The following is a 24,808-nucleotide window of genomic DNA, read 5'->3' as shown; positions in this document are numbered from 1 at the left end:
GGCTGACCACGGCAGGATCAGCATCCGCAGCAAACTTGGACGAGCGGGAGGTTGAGTCAGCGGATGTATTGACAGAAGCGGAAACCGGGACAGAGCGTATATCCTCTGGATGGACAAGAGTGTGGTGCCTCAACTTACACAGACTGCACGTGTTTATGGAATTACACCTATTTACTTGATGAGATCGGCTTAGACAATTGAAGCACAACATCAAGAGCCTTGAATTGAGTACACGCATAAATAATGTTTGCCCGTGACAATATACACAATCGCGAACATGCGTCTTTGGCACGTCCACATGATGAGAAACTGCATGACGTCTATCCAGCACCGTGTGTGCATTCTGGAGTAGCTTTGGATCTTGACAAGACTCAAGTGCATCGCAACGGGCGAAGACAAAGCCGAAAAGGTCATTTATGGTCACATTTTCCTTGCACGATTCACTGGAGGTGGCCTAAGCTTCCTTGCATTCTAGCTTTGTGAGCAAGATATGGATCAGCTACACATCGCGGCTGTCGCAGCTCAGCGCATGTAGACCACGTATACTTTCGTCGGCGGTGTAAACCATTTTACGCACCTCGGCGATGTTTGAACACTTTGCGGTTGGCAACGAAAGAAAGTTTTGAATGAACGAACGAGCAATCAGTGACTTTTTGTTATAGCGATTTTCGAGCCTCTTCCATGCGTCCTGGTAATTGGCATACGGAAATTCATCCAGATAGGAATTCAAATAATGAAACTTTTGGCACTTGGACAGACTACTCTTCTTGTCGACTGAGCATAAGAACAAGTCACTAAACTGACACCAATCCCTATCTGCCCAAAAACGTCGGAATGCGTATTTTCTCGAACTGCAGCTCTGTGGTTCCCGATGAGTCCCGAATCCTCTCCAGAAGTTGAGTTTCTCCCTCAAATAAGCGTTCCACTGTGTTCGATAGCAGTAGATTTGAGTTGTCCTGCTCATTATCGTGACTGCTCCGGTAACTTATGGCTTCAGTGAAAATAATATGCGCACTAAAGAACCGTTTCTCATATTCGGGGATATCCAAATCTGGATCCACGTATTCTCACAGCTCTTCAGAGAGCTCCATAAAGCGATTGAAAGTTGCAACCAGTCGGTCCAACTTGTGCTCTAATGTTTGCACAGAAGTACATGACTGTGCAAACTCTTGAGCCTCCGTAGCCACGCGAGTTATTTGGGATTTGCAGGCACCACGTTGCTGAATTAGACGACGCACTAGGGCCTTCATGGCGAATAGCGGTCAACGATATCACTCAATATGTATATAAATAAACTCTATCGCGGTGATCCGGCTCGAAGGACCAAAATTTGCTATGGTTATGAATTAGTGGACTGTATAATCTTTTAATATATTGATCTTATTTATTTTCATATATTGAGTATTTAAGATTGGCGGTTATGTTACAACGTGTATATGAATAGCGGGGGGTGTCTATGATGCGGCGGTGTAAACTATGCGTGCGGTTTCAGCTGCAGCTGCGGGATTTGGCTATACGTGTGAGAACATTACAGCTATGTTTTGGACACGAGCAATAACAACACAGCTATGCGCGTAAAAATAGTTACCTAAGCGGTGTAATACACTCATGAGCGTATGAATAGGGCAGTTGTAATGTACATGAACATTGAACTAAAAACTACGAGGCTCATTTCGCCACAGTGTGTGTCTGGTCCTTGCGTATATCTATAAAATTAAAAATTTTACCTAAAATCTATACTTAAATCTAAGATTATATAATTTGTGAGGGCGCTCCTAATGCCCATTCACAAATCTTTTGTCAGCACTTTCTGGATTTATTAGACAATTTTTGTGCAGATGCGATGCTTGACGGAAATTTTAATCATTTATTTTACTTTCTTTTTTGTTTACAAATATGTTTGACTTAAACTATAGAATTGTATAAAAAATCTATAAACTCACATTACATCCCTTACAACCAGGGATGCCAGGCTGGATCCATGCGACAAAGATTATCGATATTTGTGGCAGATTGTATTAACATAGATATTTTCTTAATTTCAATGCTATCAAAATATGAAATTTTATTAAAACGGAGGAGTATAACATCTACCGCGGAGTTAACAACGCTAACGGTATGTTCCATATTATTAGCTTCTGAATAACGCTCTTCTGCTCCCTCAACTAATTTACATTCTCTAAAGACTTTTTTTTGCAAAGCGATTATTTCATCTCTTAAAATAGTTTGTAATATAGAGCTAAGTTTATAATTTGGTTGAATGAAACAACGAGCTGTAGCCACAATCGCTGCTGACAGAGGTCCCGAAATTCCAAAAGTGGTGATAAACTCTCCGATATTCGGAGTTAGGCGGAAAGGCACTGGTCTATGTTGATTAAGCTGACATTTGTCATCATTAACATCGAACTTAAAATATGAAATGTTCATGAGCCCAGAGTCCTGATGAAGATACATCATATCAGCATTGAGGCGTGTTAAATTTAACGCGTGTTCACAAAGATAAGAAAGAGCCAGTTGTAGCGTGAGCTAAAAATAAAATATAAGAGAATAATTTATATAAAAATATCGTGTCACGATGTTGGTGGTTCAACTCCTTCTAAGGGGCTAGAAGGATTTTTATGAAATTTGTTGTATATATGTACATAGACTGTAATTTCATATGAAATAAATAAATAACAAATAAATAAATATCAATAAAAAATAAATATCATATCATAAATAATAAATTCACATTTTTGTTCATTTTTATTTCTACCAATAGATTAAACATGATTCCTATGTCCTGTGATTGGTGAATTTCTTAATAAATTGGAATTTTGGAAAATATCCAAAATATTACGATTTTCCTCCTGCCGTATATACCTTTCCTATTCTTGTAGGCTCCCAGCCACCAAGGATTCAATGGCAACTCGTAGACAAGGACGCCCAAGATACGCATCGGACACCCACAGTGTAGTTTGTGGGTGTCCGATGCGTATCTTGGGCCAACAAATAGGTATAGCAAAGTTATCCGCTATTCCCAAAATGTTTGAGAAGGTATTAACTCCGCACTTGCAACATCTTTACAAGTCACTTATATCTCCCACTCAGTATGGATTTATAAGGCGGAGATCAACCACCACGAACTTGTTCAAGTTGACCTCTTTCATTATTAAAGGCTTTTAAGGTAGCGTACCGACGGATGTTATTTACACCAACTTTAGTAGAGCATTCGACTCTGTAAACCATTCCCTTTTAGCGCATAAACTTGACCTTTTAGGGTTTCCGCCCAACCTCCTGAGATGGATTTCTAGCTATCTTTGTTCCAGGTCTCAAGGAGTCCTCTTCAAAAACTCCCTCTCTTTACCAGTAAAGGTTTCTTCGGGAGTACCACAGGGCAGCCATCTAGGCCCCTTACTCTTCACACTCTTTATTAATGACTTGCCTTCAGTATTAACATACTCTGGAGTACTTATGTATGCGGATGATGTTAAACTCTGTGTCCAGTATAAGGACATTTCATTTTATTCTCGCTTACGATCCGATCTCAGTAACTTTCAGTCATGGTGTTGTGCTAACTTGTTACACCTTAATGCCTTGAAATGCAAAGTTATGACATTTCATCGTTGTAGCCCTTTGTTGGCTCCCTACACCCTATTTGGTGGTTCTCTTGAGAGAATTACCCTGGTGGATGATCTGGGTGTTATGTTAGACCCCAAGTTAAAGTTTTCCGAACACATTTCTACCATGGTAAATAAGGCCATGGGCGTGCTTGGGTTTATAAAGAGGTGGTCAAAGGAATTTGACAACCCCTATATAACAAAGACTCTCTATACCTCGCTTGTTCGTCCGATCGTAGAATACGGCTCTTGTGTATGGTGCCGTCAGTACAAAGTACACCAGGACCGTATAGAATCAGTACAGAAAAACTTTTTACTCTTTTCTCTGCGGGGCCTTAACTAGGATGCGGTTGTGAGACTCTTACTCTAGTAGACTGCTATTAGTAAACCTCCCATCCTTATTTAACCGTAGAAAAATGCTTGGTGTTATTTTTATGCACAACTTGATCAGAGATGTCATAGACAGCCCTGATCTGTTGAGCCGCATAAACTTCACGATTCCTATTATACTTACTAGAAATTTTATACCGTTGTTCCTTCCAGTTTGTAGATCGAATTATTCCTTGCATGAACCGTTTAGGGTCTTATGCTCGGATTATAATTCCCTCTACCATATTATATCCACCACTAATTCTATTCCTCTTATTAAATTACTAATCCTTACACACCTTTCTAGTAATTAGTAATTAGTATTGGTATTTGTATTTTGAATGCATGCCTAGTTCTCTTAGAAACTTTAGTGCCAATCTTCCTCGAATATTGGTCTAACAGCTATCTTTCCTGCATGCTCGCGTAACAGCCTTCTGCTGGTGTCACACGGGCCACTTGACGGTGAAATAATTGCATCGCCTCTTGAAAGATGCAGTTATTGCACGTCAACGTCCACGAATAACTAATACCTTTATGCAACACCACATTCCGATGTGAACCAAACCGACTTTTTCTTATAGATTTAAGGCTTTAAAAATGTTTCGTTATAATTTTTTTTTCCAAGGTTTGTGGTTTTTTTCTATCTCTCTCTCACACACTCTTTCTCTTAGATTAGCCAGGAACAGCCCAGAAACCCATTTCGATATAGAATATCTGAGCCCTTATGACTGCCAAAATTAGAAAACGGAAGCCAAAAACTGTAGTTGAGTCAGTGGGAGTTGATGAAGAAGCTTGGTTTGAGTAAGCAACGGATGAATATATGGATATCAATTCATTTATAATTATAAAAAATATCTGCGTAAAACAAAATAGTTTATTGGAAAAAATTGTTTTTTGACTTTTTATAAGGAATGTGCCGAAAAGAAACTGCAGACTTACAATCGTCAATTAGTCAATTAGCTAAATGCTACAAAGTTAGTGTTAATAGTGTGAAAAATATTATAATTAAGTTTGGAGAGATATGTTCTTTAAAAGATTTGCAAAAAACTGGAAAAAGAGCCAAGGGTTCAAAGTATTGACGAAAATGTATTAGCTTTAATCCACAAACATAGCACGATGTCCGTTCGAGAATTGGAAAAAAAAGCGCGAACAAGTATGAGTATGGTTCAAAGAATAAAACAACGCCATAAAAACAAAAAGTGCCGAAAAAAGTCTGCGACAAGTAGAAGTATGCAAAACGAGAGTGCGAAAGCTTAATGATCGCTTGCTCAAGTTATTTGAGTTTGTTCTCCGCTTGGGCCTTAGTTAAAAGAAATTTATGAAGAAAACGAGGGGGAACGTTGTGAGTTGCTGCGTACACCGCAACTCTACATTTATACCCGATACTTAGTCAGTATGGCTCTCCTTCGGCAGACGCTGCGAATATTAAACGACACGACAAAGAGTGCGCGCGAGAGAGACAGAAAATCAGTCTGAGCGTGACGTCGGGCGCTGCGTAGCCACTACAAATTGATTTCTTGCTTTTGGCGGTGAAATGGTGTGGTGAAATTTGAACACGAAATGGTCAAGATCCGATATCACAGGAGTATGGATACCAAATTTGGTAGCTCTGGCTCTTATAGGTTCTGAGATCCTTGAACTCATATTTTTCAATTGGCAAAACCGACACTGCAACCTGTGTGTTAGAGAGAGACAGAGCGAGAAAGAATAAAATTCTTTTCTTGATTCTGGCTATAATAATTATACGATCTGGTTGAGATTTTACACTCTAGAACATATAGTCATCCTCTACGATTCTGCGTTTTTGATTTTATCGTATGTTTAAAAATGTGGATGCCACAGATTTTCATCCTTTGCGGGGGCGGAAGGGGGTGTGGCGAAATTTTGACACAAAACGGTCAAGGTCCGATATCACAGGAGTGTGGATACAAAATTTGGTTGCTCTAGCTCTTATGGGTTCTGAGATCCTTGAACTTATATTTTGCAATTGTGTATGTGTTAGAGACAGAACGAGAAAGAGTGAAATTGTTTTCTTGATTCTGGCTACAATAATTATACGATCTCGTTCAGATTTTGCACTCTAGAAGATATAGTCTCTCAGAATCTTCTACGATTCTGCGTTTTTAGTTTTCTCGTGTCGTCGAAATTGTGGATGCCACAGATTTTCGACCTTTGTGGTGGCGGAAATTGGCGGGGCAAAGTTTTGAAATATTCTTGTAGCAGTGACATATCACAGAAGTCTGGATCCAAAACATCGTTTCTCTAGCTCTTATAGTCTTTGAGCACTAGGCGCTAAAGGGGACGGACAGATGGACAGACAGACATGGCTCAATCGACTCGGCTATTGATGCTGATCAAGAATATATATACTTTATGGGGTCGGAAACGATTCCTTCTGGACGTTACACACATCCACTTTTACCACAAATCTAATATACCCCAATACTTATTTTGAGTATCGGGTATAATTACTAAGAAACTAAGCATACTACTACAATTGCTAATTACGAGAAAGGTATGTGAGTATTAGTAATTTAAAAAGAGAAAGGGAATTAGTGGTGGATATAATATAGTAGAGGGAATTATAATCCGAGCATTAGACGGTCCTGGTTTTTGTTCTGAGGGCACCATACACAGGTGAACTAGGGGTCGTCAAATTCGTTTGACCAGCTCTTTATAAACCCAAGCACGCCCTTGGCCTTATTTACCATGGTAGAAATGTGTTTAGACAACTTTAGCTTGACGTCTAATATAACACTAATATCATCCACCAGGTTAATTCTCTCAAGAGAACCAGCACATAAGGTATATGGAGCCAGGCTAGAACGATGAAATGGATTGGACATATCCATATATACATACGTGCCGTTTCCTTTATTCCACCGTTCTATTGACGGCGCCATATTATCGGCAAATCTGAGCGTTCTCCTCGTCTTTGAGTGCTTCTCAATATCCACATTCCGCATAAAAACGGTGCAAGCAGTTGTGCCACAGTGAATTTAAAATAATTCACCCACAGCGAGCCCAATTTTATCCACCGACTAATACGCCAGCACCCGTATTCACATACCCCTCGGCATATGTACATGTCCATATGTACTTACCGCTCTAGCTCAAAGAATTAAGCCATACTTCGTTCTGCCAATGCTTGTGGCCTCCTACTTTTCCAAAGGTTTAATTTGATCCGCATTCCGCCTCCGATCCAGTGCTTACATTCATTACACATTACTGTTACTAATATTTCTACTCGTACCAGCTGAGCTTTCATGCCTGATGTATGCATACCAACGCACATACACATGTTGAAGCACATATTCTAGCAGTCACCTTGTTTATTCCGTGCATGCCCAATGGTCCATAGTTTTTTTGATTTTATCAATACATACATACATCTATATATAAACTAACACGGTGCACTGCGTCTCCCCTTTTGTTTTTGTTTGTTTTTTTTCCCCGTTGTTATAATCTCGTCAAAAGGGGGGGTCGTTAATCCAAGCCACGGTAAATAGCACCTATGTACATCCATACACCCGCACACATACAAGCAGAAGCAACGGTGCATTCTTTTCGTTTTTTTTTCACTTTCGCTTCTCCACCATTTGGCTTGCGTTGTTGTTGGTGGGAGAATATTTTTCGGTGTCGCGCTTGACCGGAACGGAACGCCAAGTGACGCGCTACCCTGCATTTCGAGGGTATATTGTCCATTCGTTTTGCAACCGACTCTATATAGGGGTACCTTGTGTCTCAATATTATTGCTCATCCTCATTAGTCGTTCTTGGTTGGACAGTTTTTTATATTGTTCGTAGTATTTTTATATTATATATTCCGGCCACTGTGTACGATCTCTATAATATAAATTCCCAATAAATTCAACCAAGTCCACATATCCACGGTTCGTCGTTCAGAACTTCCGTTTCTCCATTCCCGCTCACTGCTTTGCGACTCTGATACGCGTGATCGCAAATCCATCAGCCAACCATGCTCACTAGTGAAAAGAAATCTCGTAAGAAGTTTAAGCGGGTACGTTCGCTGAGTTTGACCCATCCACCCAGCTCCAACGGCTCAGTCACTACGCCCACATCTTCCCGTCTGGGCCCAGCTGAGCGAGGTCCGACCGTCCCGGGCTCACACACCACATTCCTTCGAGGCTTTGTTGCTCCCCTCGGTAGTCACTCGCACGGTTCCTAGCACTATGGTCCAATCGGCCGCCAGTTCCGCACGGTCTATGTTTGCCTTGGCTGCAAGCCAGCGCTCCAGATGCAAGCATACCAACCCGCTCGCTCTCCCAAGTCCATCGAGATCAACTCCGAAGTCTCTGGGCGAAAGTAGACGTGGAGTTCGAGGCCTGTGTGGGTGCGATAGCGGAAGCAGATCCAGCTGACGTCCAAGGGATGTACGATGACTGTTACGCGGTCTACGCGCAATGCCTTGCCGAAGTGAACGATCAGATCGAGCCCCCGACTGCTCCTCACACGCGGCAACTAGCCGTTTAAAAGACTACCGGCGGTTGCCGCCTTCCTTCATGTGACACTGACGTTTTCAGTGGAGACTACCAGAAGTGGCTCACGTTCCGAGACCTGTTCACCGCCAGCTACATAGAAAACCCGAGGTTTGCTCCAGTGGAAAAACTGTTCCATCTCAACAAAAAGACGAGCGGTGAGGGCCACGACATAGTAGCACAGGCTCCACTCAAGAACGAGGGTTTTTCGTCCGCATGGAACGCCCTCCGTGAGCGTTTCCAAAACAAAAGGCTGATACTCAAAGCCCAGCTGAAGATCCTTTTCAGTCTGCCCCAAATCCGTACCGAGTCAGCAGCACCGCTAAAAGAGCTCCAGAGGGCTGTCCACAAGTGCCTAACGACACTCACCCACTCCGAGGTCTCTACAGACAGCGTTTTCGCTGACGGAGTGCTAGTGTATATCATTTCTGCTAAGCTGCCAAAGACGACCTTAGAGCTTTGGAAGCAATCCGTGACGCACAAGTCCGAAATTCCTACCTGGCACACCATGGACAAGTTCTTGGCGGAGCAGTACCTGTCTCTCGAAGTGACCGAGGACGGCCATCCAGGCATGGAGACTCAGGCCCTCTCCATGGCGAGCCTACCCTTGTCAGAAAATTCAAAGGGCAATCACAACCCATTCCAGTCCCAAGGGAGCCCTGTTGCAAGGCGGGATCACTCGTTCGGAACAACTGGTGATTCGAAGCGGAGAACGTGTGATCTTTGCTCCAAAGAGAACCATCGGATCCGGGTATGCCCTCAATTCCTTCAGATGAGACCTGATGCTCGCGCCAGCTATATTAAGCAAAAACTGCTTTGCTTAAACTGTTGCGCAAGATGTCACCAGATGCGGGAATGCCAAAGCGCCCACAACTGCAACACGTGTGGAGACCGGCATCATACGCTGCTGCACCGTGGCACTCCAGTTTCCAGCCAATCCGTGTCCATTTCCGTACCACTTTCGACACCTGCCGAAGTTCAGCTTAGTGTTCAGAACGATTTCGCCTCCGGCAAGAGGGCTGTACTCCTGGGCACGGCCATTATTAATATTAGCCACTTGGGGACAAACTTCCACAGCCGCCCTCTAATCGACCCGGGTTTCGAGGCAACGTTTATTACGGAACGTCTCTTCAATATAATCAAGTTGCCGTTCCGACGTATCCAGGCACAAGTCGGGCCTCAATCAGACAGAATCCGCTCAATCCACGAAGCTCAGTCATTTTGCCATTTATTCCCGGCGAGGCCGGATTTGCACGTCAACGCCACGCTTACGTTCTGCCGGAACTGGAGGGTAACCTTCCATCCTATCCGATTCCGCAAAATTCGTTGCGAGACCTGCCGAACCTCGCATGGGCGGATCCGACCTTCTATGAGAGTTCACAAATAGATGTCCTGATTGGAGCGGATATCCTTCCGTCCATTCTGTTAAGCGGCTCACTGACCAACATCTGTGGCTATTTCACCCTTCTATACGCAAGTTTCGAGCGAGCTAGAGGCTCCCTTAGACCAGCTTCTTACCAAGTTTTGGGAGGTGGAGACAGTACCGGGGAAAATTGTAGGCGAGTCGGATGCCTACTGCGAAAGCAATTTCTTCCGAACCACTTCGAGAACGTCGAATGGAAAGTACTTTGTCGCGTTGCCGTTGCGTGACCCAGATCGTCTCGGATCCGATCTGGGGTATTCCAGGTCGATTGCCCTGACTCAGTTTTTGCGGAACGAAAATCGTTTAACAAGAGACGCCACCTTACAAAAGCAATACGACTCCGTGATCCAAGAATACCTAGACCTTGATCACATGACAGAAGTTCCTCCGACTCATGGGTCCTCAACTTACTACCTTCCGCACCACGCTGTCTTCAAGCCTGACAGCACTACCACGAAGGTCCGCGTGGTATTTAACACATCCAGCCCTTCGACCAACGCACTCCGTTGAATGATCTTCTGCACGCCGGTCCTCCAATCTGACTTGACCCTACAGAACTGGCGTTATTTCCGGTACGTGTTCAACGCAGACATCACCAAAATGTATCGCCAGATTTGGGTTGACCCCAAACACACCCCTTTCCTTCGAAACAAGGAGGGACACATCCGCGACTATGAACTAAAGACCGTAACCTTTGGAGTCAGCTGTGCTCCTTTTCTTGCCATCCGAGTGTTGCAACAGCTAGCAGGCGACGTCCAGTCCAGATTCCCGAGCGCAAGTCACATTATCCGGTCATTCATGTACGTCGACGATGTCCTTGCCGGAGCGGACTCTACTGATGAGGCTCGACTAGCCGTCCGCGAGTTACAAGCCGCACTTAGCTTTGCAGGCTTTCCGCTGAGGAAGTGGACTTCAAACCACACAATTATTCTGGCAGGAATTCCGAGTGCTCATCTACTCCACAACGACTTCCTGAAGATTGATGAAGAGAGCACGGGTAAGACTCTCGGGATTCGCTAGAAGGCGACTTCAGACGAGTTATTTTTTGTCCCTCCTGAGCTGGCGCCTGAGTCGTCGTACACCAAGCGATCAGTTCTGTCCCAGATGGCAGGGTTGCTCGACCCCGCGGGGTGGTTGGCCCTATTCATTGTCCGGTCCAAGATCTTCATGCAAAAAATCTGGTTGGTGGTCTGGTCACTCTCCCGCTTAGAGCTTTGCGGTGCAGTGCTTTTGTCCGAAATGGTGGCGGCTATCCTGCCTAATATGCCAACTGCAAGTACGGGCTGCTATTGCTGGAGCGATTCTAACATATTACTCGCCTGGCTGGCAAAGCCCGCGTGTCACTGGACCACGTTCATGGCCTCGGATGTCTCAAGTGACCGATCTTGAAAAGTGGTGTCACGTTCCATCCGAACAGATCCCCGCGGACCTAGCCAGCAGAGGCGTGCCGTTACAGGAGTTGGTTGAGGACCAACTCTGATGGCACGGACCAACATGGCTGCAGAGGGGCCGAGATCAATGGCCGGCACCAGTTAGTAACTCCCCCGTTATGACCTTAGAGCAGCGTGCTGTATCCACGATGTCCATTTCGCACTCAACCCAGCCAAAGACTTCCTCGAACGATTCTCCAGTCTGGAGAGAGCTCTACGAGTCTGTGCATATATTGTGCGCTTCACGAATCACTGCCGGAAATTATCCACCAAACAATTATCCAACAAACTCTTATCCTAGAGACGCAGCGTAGAGAATACCCCGAGGAGTATCGCTGCCTAAGTGGTAAGCGTCCAACGCCAAGGTCAAGTTATATATTGAACATGAACACTTTCCTAGAAAAAAAGGTTGCAAAACCAAATGATGGGAGACCTTTCAACTGAGCGGTCGTCCTTTTCCAGACCGTTTCGGCATACAGGGATTGATTACGCGGGTCCTTTTGAAATACGGAACTATATAGGGAGAGCATGTCTGATCACGAAGGGGTATGTGTGCGTATTCGTGTGCTTTTCCACAAAGGCGATACATTTAGAACCCACGTCCGACCTCACCACCGAAAAATTTCTCGCCGCTTTCGCTCGGTTCGTCGCAAGGCGCGAATGTCCACAGCGTATCCATTCAGATAATGAAAAAACTTTCGTTGGTGCAGCAGCCCTGCTTTCCAGTGACTTCCTTGACGCGTTTAAGGACTCGGTGACTGATGCGAATAGCCATCAGCGGGTTTTATGGCGCTTCATCCAAGCAGGAGCTCCACATATAGGAGGTTTATGGGAAGCCGGAGTGAAGAGTTTCAAAACTCTCTTCTACAAGGCCACGTCCACTCGGAGGTATACGATAAAAGAGCTTTCTACGCTGCTCGCTAAGATTGAAGCGTGTCTCAATTCCAGGCCACTCTCACCGATGTCCGACGATCCAACGGAGTTCCTAGTCTCACTCCCGGACACTTCCTTATTGGGGGACCCTTAATGGCCGAACCTGAAGCAAGGGGAACCTTCCGTCGATCATAAATCGGTGGCAGCATTTGAAGGCCCTCAACCAACAAATCTGTCAAAGGTGGAAGGAGGAATACCTCAAGTAGCTCCACAAGCTGACTAAGTGTCAGACGCCGACGCCAAATCTGTAGGTTGGCGATATGGTGGTCATTAAAGAGGATAACCTGCCGTCCAACGAATGGCGGCTCGGAAGGATAAATTCCGTGTATCCCGTTGCCGACGACAGGGTCCGAGTGGTGGATATCCTTACTGCCCGCGGTATCCTCAAAAGACCGGTTTTAAAGGTCGTTCTCCTTCCTATAGAAGCCCGTCATTCCATCCAACAATAACGTGAATGTGCACTCGTCCCATTCACAGCTCCGTACTAATACTTCTTCGACTTCTCTACTCCATCATAGTACCATCCTCATCTGGACATGGCCCCACGGATCCGCCTCAACCGCACCACGGAGGCGCCGTGATCGAGGAATCAACTCTTACCGTTGCCGGGTCTGCCGAGGAGTGCATCCGCTACGGACCTGTCACCATTTCCTTCGCCTGAGCCCCGAGAAGAGGCCGGAGCCTCTCTTTAAGCCGTCCTCATTAACAAATATTGCGGGAACTGCCTGGCCCACGAACACTCTGGCAAGGATTGTCGCAGTGGCGGGGTGTGCAGAGAGTTGCGGGGACCGCAACACCATCGACTGCTTCTCTAGGGTCCCAAGCTGAACGCCGCCCGAGTCTCCCCGTGAGCCGCCCCGAGGCAGGGACCCCAGCACCTCCAGTTGACTCACTTCTATAACATCGAAGCCTCAACCTCCTCCCGACGGCACTGGTGGTCCTGGATACGGGTTCCAAAAACTTCGAGACGGCGGCGCTCATCGACCCATGCACGCCGGTGAGCTGCATTGACGACTCCTTGGCCAGCACCTTCAAGTTGCCCACCCCTACCCGTGTAGGGGACGAGAAAGTGTGTACGGCGATGATCCGCGCCAAAATTGGCGACTTCCGGTTGAAGACGGTGCTTAAGGTCGAGCACCGATGGCGCATCCGCACGCCGATCCGACATCTGACGATTACGTCCGGGCGCGGTTCGGCGACCTGAGGCTTGCCGATGAGCAATTCCATCGATCGGCCACAAACTCGCTCATCTTGGGAGCGAACGTTTACCCGAAGGTGATCCAGCCCGGGTTTCTTGCGCGTGAGAACGGCCTGCCGGTGGCTCAGAGCACCGTGTTTGGATGGATCCTGCCGGGGGCGTGCACTCAGCCTTGTAATCCTGCAAGGGGGTGGAGGATGTTCAGTGCAGCCGCAGATAATTGCTGCGCACTGTACTAACTCCGGTCCCAGCTCGCTCTCGCGCGCTCGGAGGGGCACTCGGAAAATCTACGATCGACACTACACGATCCACACGGCGCTCACCGCAGCATCAAGCTTAGAGCACAAGACTTAGAGTAAGTTACGCTTTCACCCCCGATTCAAACGGCCGATCTACCGCGCGACCCCCGAACCAAATACACAGCGACATATATCTACCACGAAACACAACGATCTTTTACATTTCTTGCGACGGCCACTAGGAGGTTCCCTGGATCAACAATTTTGATATTGGAGAATTGAGCTTCGCCCGCCTCAATACAAACAGCCATTACTTTGCATTTCGGGGCATTAAGGTGTAACAAATGTTCACAACACCATGCCTGAAAGTTATTGAGATCGGATTGCAAGCGAGAATGAAATGAAATGTCTTTATACTGGACACAGAGTTTAACATCATCCGCATACATAGGTACTCGAGAGTATGTGAGTAGGGGGCCTAGATGGCTGCCCTGTGGTACTCCCGAAGAAACCTTTACTGGTGAAGAGAGGTAGTTTTTGAAGAGAGCTCTTTGAGACCTGGAACAAAGATAGCTAGAAATCCATCTCAGGAGCTTGGGCGGGAACCCTAAAAGGACAAGTTTGTGTGCTAGATGGGAATGGTTTACAGAGTCGTTTGCTTTACTAAAGTCGTTGTAAATAACATCCGTCTGTAAGTTACTTTGAAAGCCTTCAATAATGAAAGAGGTAAACTCTAACAAGCTCGTGGTGGTTGATCGCCGCTTTATAAAACCAAGTTGAGTTGGAGATATTAATGACTTGCAGTGACGTTGCAAGTGCAAAGTTAAAACATTCCCAATCATTTTAGGAATACCGGATGCTTTAACTCTATAATTTTTTGTAACAACCTGGAACCCCGTCTGAACCCGGTGAAAACACCGGCTTAACTAGTCGAAGAAGTAGAACATTCATGAACAAAAATAAGATCAAATACATTTTCAAAACAAATAGTGATGATAGTGGGTGATCTGCTTATTGCATGATTTTTTAGCACATACAACAGAAAACTCCATAATAAAAAATGTTAACAAAATTAAAATCAAATAATATTTTAATAAAAATGGCTATCAGACCAGTGTGCCAGACAGACGCTAATAGGAGGAGAGGAGAGCAGTTGCAGCAGCAGCTAATGAGAGAGAGAGCTACTGAACAGGAAGTTACGAGATCGAGAGAGAAATAACAGTTATTTAAGTTTAGGTAATAGGGAAAGAGTGATAGTGCAACAAAAGCTACAAAACGAGAGCGGACTGTAATGCAATTTAATGCGTACTCACGACAACACAAACACGACAAGCCGACGTCGAAAAATAAAAAGTTTAATAATAAGTTTAATAACACAAATAAAAAGGCAGGCACTCGAGGAATATTTACGAAAACACCGGTTGTTTGTGCAAAAGCAAAAGGAAAAAGAGCGGTGCGCAAAACAAAAACGCGTCTGGTCGCAACGAAAAAGAACGACGATATCTCCCAAGGCCATGAGCGAGGCTGCCATTGTGGTGCAGTGGAAGCTAGTCCACGCGCAGCTTGTCGAATCTCTCTTCTCGCGAAAGGAGGAGGACCCCAGCGCTCACATGCCCACGTTCGATGGAGCAGGGTGGCTGAACGGCGTCAAGATCCTCAAATGCAACGACGAAGCTGCTACAGAGGCAGAACCCAGACGTGCCAACGGCAGACTGCATTGTTCTGATTGAGGAGGAGGGGTCAGAATGTGATCCTCTAGATCAGGAAGGAGGCAGAGGACCTTCTGTATCCCCAGTTCGTGAAGATGGCGTGAGGCGTAGGTAGTGCCTACCTACGCAGTTTTGCATACCCTGCAGGCAGGCGAGGTGGAGAAAGAACTAGATCTGGAAACCACAGTGAAGGCCGCCTAGGGTCTTGCGCTGGAAGACTCTGAGGAATAGGAGGACGGTGACCTCACAGTAATAGTCAAACCGTCGTGTGAGGCTGACACTAAGGATGCTGCAGCTCAACCTTCATAAGAGCAAAATAGCGTCGGAGAAGCTCCTCATTGTCATGGAGCAAGGGCCCGAGGACATAGCTTTAGTCCAGGAGCCATGGGTTGTGTCAGGCAACTAAGTGACCGGACTAAAGTTCTCAAAGTACAACCTTCTCTACGCAAGAAGTAAGCAGGAAAAGAACCGCCGTACTCGTACGGAAAGGAATCCAAGCTCATCTTATGTCTCATTACAGCACGGATCACCTGACGCAAATTCTGGAGCATTCGACTCTCGAGGACTTTAAAATCACATAAGCACTCGCGCGATGGTTCATTTGACGACTTAAAGATTTTTTTGGACTGTTTTTATATAAGAAGTTTAATAAATTCACCACATTTCAAGGAGAAAAAAATCAAAAGTTCCCATTTAAATTCACAAAAACGTCAAAAGCCGCCGGTGCTACGATGCTTTCATCTTTACGGTTTATTATCACTCCGAATTTTGAAAATAAAGTACTAAAAAAGTATAGGGATGCACTAGACTTTTTGGGAAAGCTGATGTGGGTAACGCCTAGAAGAAAATTTTTTAACCAGACCTCTGTGATAATGCACCGTTAAAACTGTAAAAAAAACTGTAAAATTTCGTCCAAAAGACGAAAATCTATGGCATACACAAATTTGAAGATACGAGAAAACTGAAAACGTAGAGCCATGGAGACTGGCCATATCTACCAAACTGCTGAAGGGAAGCAGAGGTAAGCGAAACGAAACGGCTTGTGTTGGTGTGAGAATAGAAAAAAAAGACGAACGATTTTTATAAATTTTTTGTTGTCAAATAATTAATTAATTAAATCAAAATTAGATCAAAATCGTCCCATTCACAGCTCCGTACTAATACTTCTTCGACTTCTCTACTCCACCATAGTTCCATCCTCATCTGGACATGGCCCCACGGATCCGCCTCAACCGCACCACGGAGCGCCGACGTGATCGAGGAATCAACTCTTACCGTTGCCGGGTCTGCCGAGGAGTGCATCCGCTACGGACCTGTCACCATTTCCTTCGCCTGAGCCCCGAGAAGAGGCCGGAGCCTCTCATTAAGCCGTCCTCATTAACAAATATTGCGGGAACTGCCTGGCCCACGAACACTCTGGCAAGGATTGTCGCAGTGGCGGGCTGTGCCGAGAGTTGGGGACGAGAAAGTGTGTACGGCGATGATCCGCGCCAAAATTGGCGACTTCCGGTTGAAGACGGTGCTTAAGGTCGAGCACCGATGGCGCATCCGCACGCCGATCCGACATCTGACGATTACGTCCGGGCGCGGTTCGGCGACCTGAGGCTTGCCGATGAGCAATTCCATCGATCGGCCACAAACTCGCTCATCTTGGGAGCGAACGTTTACCTGAAGGTGATCCAGCCCAGGTTTCTTGCGCGTGAGAACGGCCTGCCGGTGGCTCAGAGCACCGTGTTTGGATGGATCCTGCCGGGGGCGTGCACTCAGCCTTGCAATCCTGCAAGGGGGTGGAGGATGTTCAGTGCAGCCGCAGATAATTGCTGCGCACTGTACTAACTCCGGTCCCAGCTCGCTCTCGCGCGCTCGGAGGGGCACTCGGAAAATCTACGATCGACACTACACGATCCACACGGCGCTCACCGCAGCATCAAGCTTAGAGCACAAGACTTAGAGTTAGTTACGCTTTCACCCCCGATTCAAACGGCCGATCTACCGCGCGACCCCCGAACCAAATACACAGCGACATATATCTACCACGAAACACAACGATCTTTTGCATTTCTTGCGACGGCCACTAGGAGGTTCCCTGGATCAACAATTTTGATATTGGAGAATTGAGCTTCGCCCGCCCCAATACAAACAGCCATTACTTTGCATTTCGGGGCATTAAGGTGTAACAAATGTTCACAACACCATGCCTGAAAGTTATTGAGATCGGATTGCAAGCGAGAATGAAATGAAATGTCTTTATACTGGACACAGAGTTTAACATCATCCGCATACATAGGTACTCGAGAGTATGTGAGTAGGGGGCCTAGATGGCTGCCCTGTGGTACTCCCGAAGAAACCTTTACTGGTGAAGAGAGGTAGTTTTTGAAGAGAGCTCTTTGAGACCTGGAACAAAGATAGCTAGAAATCCATCTCAGGAGCTTGGGCGGGAACCCTAAAAGGACAAGTTTGTGTGCTAGAAGGGAATGGTTTACAGAGTCGTTTGCTTTACTAAAGTCGTTGTAAATAACATCCGTCTGTAAGTTACTTTGAAAGCCTTCAATAATGAAAGAGGTAAACTCTAACAAGCTCGTGGTGGTTGATCGCCGCTTTATAAAACCATGTTGAGTTGGAGATATTAATGACTTGCAGTGACGTTGCAAGTGCAAAGTTAAAACATTCCCAATCATTTTAGGAATACCGGATGCTTTAACTCTATAATTTTTTGTAACAACCTGGAACCCCGTCTGAACCCGGTGAAAACACCGGCTTAACTAGTCGAAGAAGTAGAACATTCATGAACAAAAATAAGATCAAATACATTTTCAAAACAAATAGTGATGATAGTGGGTGATCTGCTTATTGCATGATTTTTTAGCACATACAACAGAAAACTCCATAATAAAAAATGTTAACAAAATTAAAATCAAATAATATTTTAATAAAAATGGCTATCAGACCAGTGTGCCAGACAGACGCTAATAGGAGGAGAGGAGAGCAGTTGCAGCAGCAGCTAATGAGAGAGAGAGCTACTGAACAGGAAGTTACGAGATCGAGAGAGAAATAACAGTTATTTAAGTTTAGGTAATAGGGAAAGAGTGATAGTGCAACAAAAGCTACAAGACGAGAGCGGACTGTAATGCAATTTAATGCGTACTCACGACAATACAAACACGACAAGCCGACGTCGAAAAATAAAAAGTTTAATAATAAGTTTAATAACACAAATAAAAAGGCAGGCACTCGAGGAATATTTACGAAAACACCGGTTGTTTGTGCAAAAGCAAAAGGAAAAAGAGCGGTGCGCAAAACAAAAACGCGTCTGGTCGCAACGAAAAAGAACGACGATATCTCCCAAGGCCATGAGCGAGGCTGCCATTGTGGTGCAGTGGAAGCTAGTCCACGCGCAGCTTGTCGAATCTCTCTTCTCGCGAAAGGAGGAGGACCCCAGCGCTCACATGCCCACGTTCGATGGAGCAGGATGGCTGAAAGGCGTCAAGATCCTCAAATGCAACGACGAAGCTGCTACAGAGGCAGAACCCAGACGTGCCAACGGCAGACTGCATTGTTCTGATTGAGGAGGAGGGGTCAGAATGTGATCCTCTAGATCAGGAAGGAGGCAGAGGACCTTCTGTATCCCCAGTTCGTGAAGATGGCGTGGGGCGTAGGTAGTGCCTACCTGCGTCTTAAAAAGCGCCACCCCGAAGACGAAGTTCTGCATACCCTGCAGGCAGGCGAGGTGGAGAAAGAACTAGATCTGGAAACCACAGTGAAGGCCGCCTAGGGTCTTGCGCTGGAAGACTCTGAGGAATAGGAGGACGGTGACCTCACAGTAATAGTCAAACCGTCGTGTGAGGCTGACACTAAGGATGCTGCAGCTCAACCTTCATAAGAGCAAAATAGCGTCGGAGAAGCTCCTCATTGTCATGGAGCAAGGGCCCGAGGACATAGCTTTAGTCCAGGAGCCATGGGTTGTGTCAGGCAACTAAGTGACCGGACTAAAGTTCTCAAAGTACAACCTTCTCTACGCAAGCAGTAAGCAGGAAAAGAACCGCCGTACTCGTACGGAAAGGAATCCAAGCTCATCTTATGTCTCATTACAGCACGGATGACCTGACGCAAATTCTGGAGCATTCGACTCTCGAGGACTTTAAAATCACATAAGCACTCGCGCGATGGTTCATTTGACGACTTAAAGATTTTTTTGGACTGTTTTTATATAAGAAGTTTAATAAATTCACCACATTTCAAGGAGAAAAAAATCAAAAGTTCCCATTTAAATTCACAAAAACGTCAAAAGCCGCCGGTGCTACGATGCTTTCATCTTTACGGTTTATTATCACTCCGAATTTTGAAAATAAAGTACTAAAAAAGTATAGGGATGCACTAGACTTTTTGGGAAAGCTGATGTGGGTAACGCCTAGAAGAAAATTTTTTAACCAGACTACTGTGATAATGCACTGTTATAACTGTATTTCAAAATTTCGTCCAAAAGACGAAAATCAATGGCATACACAAATTTGAAGATACGAGAAAACTGAAAACGTAGAGCCATGGAGACTGGCCATATCTACCAAACTGCTGAAGGGAAGCAGAGGTAAGCGAAACGAAACGGCTTGTGTTGGTGTGAGAATAGAAAAAAAAGACGAACGATTTTTATAAATTTTTTGTTGTCAAATAATTAATTAATTAAATCAAAATTAGATCAAAATCGTCCCATTCACAGCTCCGTACTAATACTTCTTCGACTTCTCTACTCCACCATAGTTCCATCCTCATCTGGACATGGCCCCACGGATCCGCCTCAACCGCACCACGGAGCGCCGACGTGATCGAGGAATCAACTCTTACCGTTGCCGGGTCTGCCGAGGAGTGCATCCGCTACGGACCTGTCACCATTTCCTTCGCCTGAGCCCCGAGAAGAGGCCGGAGCCTCTCATTAAGCCGTCCTCATTAACAAATATTGCGGGAACTGCCTGGCCCACGAACACTCTGGCAAGGATTGTCGCAGTGGCGGGGTGTGCCGAGAGTTGCGGGGACCGTAACACCATCGACTGCTTCTCCAGGGTCCCAAGCTGAACGCCGCCCGAGTCTCCCCGTGAGCCGCCCCGAGGCAGGGACCCCAGCACCTTCAGTTGACTCACTTCTATAACATCGAAGCCTCAACCTCCTTCCGACGGCACTGGTGGTCCTGGATACGGGTTCCAAAAACTTCGAGACGGCGGCGCTCATCGACCCATGCACGCCGGTGAGCTGCATTGACGACTCCTTGGCCAGCACCTTCAAGTTGCCCACCACCCGTGTAGGGGACGAGAAAGTGTGTACGGCGATGATCCGCGCCAAAATTGGCGACTTCCGGTTGAAGACCGCACGCCGATCCGACATCTGAGCGATTCCGTCCGGGCGCGGTTCGGCGACCTGAGGCTTGCCGATGAGCAATTCCATCGATCGGCCACAAACTCGCTCATCTTGGGAGCGAACGTTTACCCGAAGGTGATCCAGCCCGGGTTTCTTGCGCGTGAGAACGGCCTGCCGGTGGCTCAGAGCACCGTGTTTGGATGGATCCTGCCGGGGGCGTGCACTCAGCCTTGCAATCCTGCAAGGGGGTGGAGGATGTTCAGTGCAGCCGCAGATAATTGCTGCGCACTGTACTAACTCCGGTCCCAGCTCGCTCTCGCGCGCTCGGAGGGGCACTCGGAAAATCTACGATCGACACTACACGATCCACACGGCGCTCACCGCAGCATCAAGCTTAGAGCACAAGACTTAGAGTTAGTTACGCTTTCACCCCCGATTCAAACGGCCGATCTACCGCGCGACCCCCGAACCAAATACACAGCGACATATATCTACCACGAAACACAACGATCTTTTGCATTTCTTGCGACGGCCACTAGGAGGTTCCCTGGATCAACAATTTTGATATTTGAGAATTGAGCTTCGCCCGCCTCAATACAAACAGCCATTACTTTGCATTTCGGGGCATTAAGGTGTAACAAATGTTCACAACACCATGCCTGAAAGTTATTGAGATCGGATTGCAAGCGAGAATGAAATGAAATGTCTTTATACTGGACACAGAGTTTAACATCATCCGCATACATAGGTACTCGAGAGTATGTGAGTAGGGGGCCTAGATGGCTGCCCTGTGGTACTCCCGAAGAAACCTTTACTGGTGAAGAGAGGTAGTTTTTGAAGAGAGCTCTTTGAGACCTGGAACAAAGATAGCTAGAAATCCATCTCAGGAGCTTGGGCGGGAACCCTAAAAGGACAAGTTTGTGTGCTAGAAGGGAATGGTTTACAGAGTCGTTTGCTTTACTAAAGTCGTTGTAAATAACATCCGTCTGTAAGTTACTTTGAAAGCCTTCAATAATGAAAGAGGTAAACTCTAACAAGCTCGTGGTGGTTGATCGCCGCTTTATAAAACCATGTTGAGTTGGAGATATTAATGACTTGCAGTGACGTTGCAAGTGCAAAGTTAAAACATTCCCAATCATTTTAGGAATACCGGATGCTTTAACTCTATAATTTTTTGTAACAACCTGGAACCCCGTCTGAACCCGGTGAAAACACCGGCTTAACTAGTCGAAGAAGTAGAACATTCATGAACAAAAATAAGATCAAATACATTTTCAAAACAAATAGTGATGATAGTGGGTGATCTGCTTATTGCATGATTTTTTAGCACATACAACAGAAAACTCCATAATAAAAAATGTTAACAAAATTAAAATCAAATAATATTTTAATAAAAATGGCTATCAGACCAGTGTGCCAGACAGACGCTAATAGGAGGAGAGGAGAGCAGTTGCAGCAGCAGCTAATGAGAGAGAGAGCTACTGAACAGGAAGTTACGAGATCGAGAGAGAAATAACAGTTATTTAAGTTTAGGTAATAGGGAAAGAGTGATAGTGCAACAAAAGCTACAAGACGAGAGAGGACTGTTATGCAATTTAATGCGTACTCACGACAATACAAACACGACAAGCCGACGTCGAAAAATAAAAAGTTTAATAATAAGTTTAATAACACAAATAAAAAGGCAGGCACTCGCGGAATATTTACGAAAACACCGGTTGTTTGTGCAAAAGCAAAAGGAAAAAGAGCGGTGCGCAAAACAAAAACGCGTCTGGTCGCAACGAAAAAGAACGACGATATCTCCCAAGGCCATGAGCGAGGCTGCCATTGTGGTGCAGTGGAAGCTAGTCCACGCGCAGCTTGTCGAATCTCTCTTCTCGCGAAAGGAGGAGGACCCCAGCGCTCACATGCCCACGTTCGATGGAGCAGGATGGCTGAAAGGCGTCAAGATCCTCAAATGCAACGACGAAGCTGCTACAGAGGCAGAACCCAGACGTGCCAACGGCAGACTGCATTGTTCTGATTGAGGAGGAGGGGTCAGAATGTGATCCTCTAGATCAGGAAGGAGGCAGAGGACCTTCTGTATCCCCAGTTCGTGAAGATGGCGTGAGGCGTAGGTAGTGCCTACCTGCGTCTTAAAAAGCGCCACCCCGAAGACGAAGTTCTGCATACCCTGCAGGCAGGCGAGGTGGAGAAAGAACTAGATCTGGAAACCACAGTGAAGGCCGCCTAGGGTCTTGCGCTGGAAGACTCTGAGGAATAGGAGGACGGTGACCTGACAGTAATAGTCAAACCGTCGTGTGAGGCTGACACTAAGGATGCTGCAGCTCAACCTTCATAAGAGCAAAATAGCGTCGGAGAAGCTCCTCATTGTCATGGAGCAAGGGCCCGAGGACATAGCTTTAGTCCAGGAGCCATGGGTTGTGTCAGGCAACTAAGTGACCGGACTAAAGTTCTCAAAGTACAACCTTCTCTACTCAAGCAGTAAGCAGGAAAAGAACCGCCTTACTCGTACGGAAAGGAATCCAAGCTCATCTTATGTCTCATTACAGCACGGATGACCTGACGCAAATTCTGGAGCATTCGACTCTCGAGGACTTTAAAATCACATAAGCACTCGCGCGATGGTTCATTTGACGACTTAAAGATTTTTTTTTACTGTTTTTATATAAGAAGTTTAATAAATTCACCACATTTCAAGGAGAAAAAATCAAAAGTTCCCATTTAAATTCACAAAAACGTCAAAAGCCGCCGGTGCTACGATGCTTTCATCTTTACGGTTTATTATCACTCCGAATTTTGAAAATAAAGTACTAAAAAAGTATAGGGATGCACTAGACTTTTTGGGAAAGCTGATGTGGGTAACGCCTAGAAGAAAATTTTTTAACCAGACTACTGTGATAATGCACTGTTATAACTGTATTTCAAAATTTCGTCCAAAAGTCGAAAATCTATGGCATACACAAATTTGAAGATACGAGAAAACTGAAAACGTAGAGCCATGGAGACTGGCCATATCTACCAAACTGCTGAAGGGAAGCAGAGGTAAGCGAAACGAAACGGCTTGTGTTGGTGTGAGAATAGAAAAAAAAGACGAACGATTTTTATAAATTTTTTGTTGTCAAATAATTAATTAATTAAATCAAAATTAGATCAAAATCGTCCCATTCACAGCTCCGTACTAATACTTCTTCGACTTCTCTACTCCACCATAGTTCCATCCTCATCTGGACATGGCCCCACGGATCCGCCTCAACCGCACCACGGAGCGCCGACGTGATCGAGGAATCAACTCTTACCGTTGCCGGGTCTGCCGAGGAGTGCATCCGCTACGGACCTGTCACCATTTCCTTCGCCTGAGCCCCGAGAAGAGGCCGGAGCCTCTCATTAAGCCGTCCTCATTAACAAATATTGCGGGAACTGCCTGGCCCACGAACACTCTGGCAAGGATTGTCGCAGTGGCGGGGTGTGCCGAGAGTTGCGGGGACCGCAACACCATCGACTGCTTCTCCAGGGTCCCAAGCTGAACGCCGCCCGAGTCTCCCCGTGAGCCGCCCCGAGGCAGGGACCCCAGCACCTTCAGTTGACTCACTTCTATAACATCGAAGCCTCAACCTCCTCCCGACGGCACTGGTGGTCCTGGATACGGGTTCCAAAAACTTCGAGACGGCGGCGCTCATCGACCCATGCACGCCGGTGAGCTGCATTGACGACTCCTTGGCCAGCACCTTCAAGTTGCCCACCACCCGTGTAGGGGACGAGAAAGTGTGTACGGCGATGATCCGCGCCAAAATTGGCGACTTCCGGTTGAAGACCGCACGCCGATCCGACATCTGAGCGATTCCGTCCGGGCGCGGTTCGGCGACCTGAGGCTTGCCGATGAGCAATTCCATCGATCGGCCACAAACTCGCTCATCTTGGGAGCGAACGTTTACCCGAAGGTGATCCAGCCCGGGTTTCTTGCGCGTGAGAACGGCCTGCCGGTGGCTCAGAGCACCGTGTTTGGATGGATCCTGCCGGGGGCGTGCACTCAGCCTTGCAATCCTGCAAGGGGGTGGAGGAT

The 24,808-nt window shown here is 46.2% G+C and overlaps 1 protein-coding gene across 5 annotated transcripts in view; it reads right to left on the bottom strand.

Moving 5' to 3' along the window:
• Positions 1-1,839: 1,839 nt before the first annotated feature.
• The window catches only part of Nipped-A (Transcription-associated protein Nipped-A), a 149,885-nt gene continuing 126,916 nt past the window's right edge, over positions 1,840-24,808 (bottom strand). For all 5 annotated transcript variants that reach the window (XM_033378556.1, XM_033378558.1, XM_033378557.1 and 2 more), the window contains one exon: positions 1,840-2,526. In XM_033378556.1, the coding sequence (XP_033234447.1) occupies positions 1,954-2,526 (573 nt within the window). In that variant the 3' untranslated portion in view covers positions 1,840-1,953. The remainder of the gene's footprint in view (positions 2,527-24,808) is intronic.

Source organism: Drosophila pseudoobscura, chromosome 3, assembly GCF_009870125.1.
Source record: "Drosophila pseudoobscura strain MV-25-SWS-2005 chromosome 3, UCI_Dpse_MV25, whole genome shotgun sequence".
NCBI classification, from domain to species: domain Eukaryota; kingdom Metazoa; phylum Arthropoda; class Insecta; order Diptera; family Drosophilidae; genus Drosophila; species Drosophila pseudoobscura.
Note: the sequence above shows the minus strand (reverse complement) of the source record. Positions and strands in the feature narration are given on the sequence as shown.